Source organism: Priapulus caudatus, unplaced genomic scaffold, assembly GCF_000485595.1.
Source record: "Priapulus caudatus unplaced genomic scaffold, Priapulus_caudatus-5.0.1 Scaffold880, whole genome shotgun sequence".
Lineage (NCBI taxonomy): Eukaryota > Metazoa > Priapulida > Priapulimorpha > Priapulimorphida > Priapulidae > Priapulus > Priapulus caudatus.
Window position 1 is genome coordinate 221,800 of NW_014577941.1, and position 4,460 is coordinate 226,259.

The 4,460-nt window shown below is 42.0% G+C and overlaps 1 protein-coding gene across 1 annotated transcript in view; it reads left to right on the top strand.

Moving 5' to 3' along the window:
- LOC106814185 (queuine tRNA-ribosyltransferase subunit QTRTD1-like) overlaps positions 1 to 4,460 on the top strand; it is a 22,331-nt gene that overhangs the window by 6,424 nt on the left and 11,447 nt on the right. The window contains exons 2-6 of the mRNA XM_014818484.1: positions 254 to 536; positions 1,165 to 1,228; positions 1,948 to 2,052; positions 3,503 to 3,673; positions 4,280 to 4,379. Coding sequence (XP_014673970.1) covers positions 334 to 536; positions 1,165 to 1,228; positions 1,948 to 2,052; positions 3,503 to 3,673; positions 4,280 to 4,379 — 643 coding nt within the window. The 5' untranslated portion in view covers positions 254 to 333. The remainder of the gene's footprint in view (positions 1 to 253; positions 537 to 1,164; positions 1,229 to 1,947; positions 2,053 to 3,502; positions 3,674 to 4,279; positions 4,380 to 4,460) is intronic.

Below are 4,460 nucleotides of genomic sequence, written 5' to 3' on the forward strand. Positions count from 1 at the left end.
ATTGGCGAATGTACTGTGTCCGATTTGAGCTCAAGTTGGATGAGTTACGTGTAGTAAATCGTAGGTATTATAAGGCTAGTAAATGACGAATTTCCCTTGTTTATTGATGTCACACTCCTCCCTATTATCTACTCCTGATATATATCATATGTTGTCACTGCGCAGCACTGGCATCTTTCACTTTATTTATATTATTATAAGATTTGAAAAGTTAAATGCATTAATTCGCTGCATTCTCATCATAAATCCTTAGACTGCGAGTTCGGAAATAGAGAATCAATCTCCTGGGGTGGAATATATCGAGCAAGATCTGGAGACACTGGCGTCAGCAGGATGAAATTTTCCATGCAGACGGTTCGACATGGGCAAGCGCGGTTAGGGACGATCACCGACCTCGCCCGCCACCCAGAGAGGGCGCTGGCAACACCGTTGTTGCTGACCTCCACACAAGGGGGCAGTGTACCGCACCTGACAATCGACATGCTGGAGAGGCTACGAGAACACGTGTTCCCCTTACAGATTACACTGCCAACTCTGTGAGTATGTGTGTGCATGCAAGCATGCTTGCACATATCCGTGAAAGCTTGTGTGCATCTGTGCAAGCGTGCGTGCATCTGTAGAAGTGTGTTTACATCCATGCAAGTGTGTATGCAGCTGTGCAAGTGTGTGTGGATCTGTGCAAGCGTGCGTCCATGCATGTATGTGCAGGGTGCGAAATTAACGGGAGTCTGGAGTCGAATACTCCCTGATTTAGTGTCGGACTCCCTGATTTGACATATGCAGGAGTCCGTGTGACTCCCTGAAAATTCTGCCATACTAACAAGTTCGTTCCGGAGGACGGCATCGCGGAATTACTGTTTTCTTTCAGCTAATTTCCAAAGAAAATTTGGCAGACGTGCAACTGCATGAATCTGAAAAATAAGCACATGCGTTATTGTTAATATCTTTAATTTTGAACCTCAGACTGCGGACTCCCTCATTTTGCTGCGGACTCCCTCTTTTTGAGGGACTCTCTTGTTCAAAAGTTAATTTCTACCCCTGTATGTGCGTAGTCTGTATTTACCCTTTGTGAAGGATTTATCCCTATAGTACATGTAGTAGTCTCACATTTAACTTCCATTTAGTGTCATTGTCCTTGTTGTTTATTAACATTTCATTTTTCAGAGTTGAATCCTGTGACACTCTTAAAGCGTATAAAAAGGGAGTAGGATCATTTCTCGCATTAGAGGTAAGTAGCAATGCCTGTTTAATTTAAAGGGATAGTTTACTCTAGGTTCTAGGGTTATTTTCAGTTAATTTGAGTTATAATTACGCTACATAAAAAGAAATTTTCATGGCTCAATTACCATTAGAAATATTTTTTTTAAATGTTTTAAAACTAACGACTACAGTTTGATTACAACGACGGTGGTGCCACTTAAAGCGCACGATCTGATAAGTTGCGCAAAACCACTTTCCAGCCAAGGGCTACAGACCAAGGGTGTTTCTTATTTATTCTTTTGCTTTTAAATTATTACAATCCGTCGTTTATAAGAAATATAGTTTCAGTTATAATATGGATAAATTTGCCCTAAAATGAATATCGTTCGGTTAAATAGCATTTAGGTATAAATATAATTGCAATTTTGTGATTAGCTCTCGGTCTGTAACGTGCAAAATAAATTGTCAAATACGCAACTTTTCGGGTGGCAGCACGGTCGCGGGTGTCATGGCGCCGTTCAAATTTCGTAGCGTTGATGTGTAATTAATTATAACACTTAAATTAGCGTATCTGGTAACAAATACGTGTGGGTATAGACGATTTGTTCATACCAGTAAGTACAGTTGTATGCAGTAAAATCCTAGAGGCTACTGTCCTTTTAAACCTTCTGAGCTTTTCATTTACAGACATCAGCTGTCTTACTGAAAAAACTGGTTTGTTAGTCAGAATCTTTTTTTTTTCTCCAGAATCATTTGCTGTATCTATCTATTCAAGATCCAGCAGTGGAGCCACCTACCGGATATAATGAGAAGACCTGTGTGTCTGTCTGGGGTCAAAGTGGCAGGACCAAGGTAACTGGATACCAGTGATGAATTAGGCACGACTACAATTCCAGTCCTGCGTAACGATGTAACGTTATGACGTGCACGAGAGCGTACGAGATTCCACGAGAGACTCGCTCTCTGCTACGTGTGCTTGGAAGCGTGAGCTGTGTTTGAGGATGGCTCCTCAGAACAATAAATATTATATCAACATAAACATGCGTTGATCCATAATATTACATGGTGGCAGCGGTGGGATTTTTTTTGATGATAGATAATTTTTTTATCAAGACTTGGGTGTTTTATTATACATGCCCTACATGTATTATGAACTGAACATACGTATACTCTTACATGAGTACCTATTAAATTACAGTTTATACATTCTACATACTGCACGTTAGTAAACATGTTATATTCATGCTGTAAATCAGTGAAATTTTCATCAATGACTTCATGGATTTTTTCTGTGTGGTCTTAACGTATCTGCAACAATACCAGAGGGAAATTAATGCTTTGGATTACCGGATTTCCTCTGAGATTCGAACCCCGGGAATGAAATAATGTTGCCTTCATTAATGCATGTAATGAATAAATTTAATTAAACTTCCCGTAATTTTACATGCATATCATCAGGAGTAGATATTAGGGAAGGAGTGTGACATCAATAAACAAGGGAAATTCGTCATTTACTAGCCTTAAAATACCTACGATTTACTACGCGTAACTCATCGTATATCGTTTCCTCGTATACACAAGCAATCCGGAGATACAGACTAAAACGTACGACATGATTATCCATTCTTTTGCCATCAATTCGAGCCGATTGCCCGCCTATATTCAAACAAAAGGCAGCTACTAACGCGCTATTGCTAACTCGGCGAGGCATGTGGCTCGCTGGGAGATTAGGCATCAACCAGCATCAACGCAACACTCGGCGAGATAACCTTTGACCCGGTACACAGCTACATACCGGCATACAGCTGGCATGCCCCCACACACGCACGCCAACCGCAATCAGCAGAGATTGGGCTCAAATCTCCCAGCGAGCCACATTGCCCGCCGAGTTAGCAATAGCGCGTTAGTAGCTGCCTTTTGTTTGAATATAGGCGGGCAATCGGCTCGGATTGATGGCCAAAGAATGGATAATCGTGTCGTACGTTTTAGTCTGTATCTCCGGATTGCTTGTGTATACGAGGAAACGATTTCGCACGATGCTAAGCGAATGTACTGTGTGCGATTTGAGCTCAAGTTGGATGAGTTACGCATAGTAAATCGTAGGTATTATAAGGCTAGTAAATGACGAATTTCCCTTGTTTATTGATGTCACACTCCTTCCCTATTATCTACTCCTGATATCATGTATTTTGAAGAAAAAAATATTAGAGATAAATTTGCTGATTTTATTGCATAGAAAAATGGCAACATTGTAATGAAACACGATCGTTAAAAACACAACTATATTTTAATGACATTACAGGTTGATATTGAGGCATATATATCTATTGTGGAAGCATTTCAACCAGACTGGTTCCAAGCTCTCTGTGATAGTGACACGGGCAAAGAGAGCTCTCTTAAACGAATTCGCAAGTCCGTCGATAGAACCATTTCATTTCTTGATAGCTGTTTGAAGATGCAAGAGGCATCAAAGGTATATTTAGCATCAGCAGTATCTAATCTTAAATGCAGGCTATTTACTCATGACTGTATCCTCTCCAAACTCTATTAGAAGTAATGGAACCTATCGTATTGAATTGAACTATCTGACGTAATTCATATTGCGAAAGCAATTTTATAGGATACATAGCCTGTGTCAAACCAAGAACTAGAAATGCATGCATGAACGAGGTCATCCCATCATAATTAAAGGAACAGTATCTGGTATTTATAGGTACTTCAGCCACTCAGGTTTATGCCAGACCCCTGCCAACGATGCTTGACAGGGCATTGTTGGAACGTTTCAACCGTCAGCTTACAATACACTCGCCGCTATATTAGAAAGCTGCTTTGCTAATTCCAAAACAAAAACGGTTGAGCAGGTCGACAGTTATTAGTCGGCCATTTCTGCTCGTACAACATCCTCGGAGGAGGGGGGGGGGGTCCGCTAGTTCGTTTACATTTACTCGCAGTTCTTGAATGCCAGTTTCCGTTCTTATACTGGCAAAAGCTAATGACAGAAAGGGGGTGAGGGGTTTCGCTCGGTGCCCGTAGACACTGTAAGATTACACTGTGTAACTGACACGATCAACGCTTGCAGACGCTGGGTCGCACGAACATCTTCGGCTGCGTGGAAGGCGGCTCGCACGCTGAGGAACGCAAGAGGTCGGCGAGAGAAACTGCCCTCCGTCCTGTCGCAGGTAGCGCCCTCTATCTCTCTCCCGCGCGCGCGCGCCGCTTTTGCTAGACGTGCAGATCGTGACGCGAGTCGGGATGCGTGG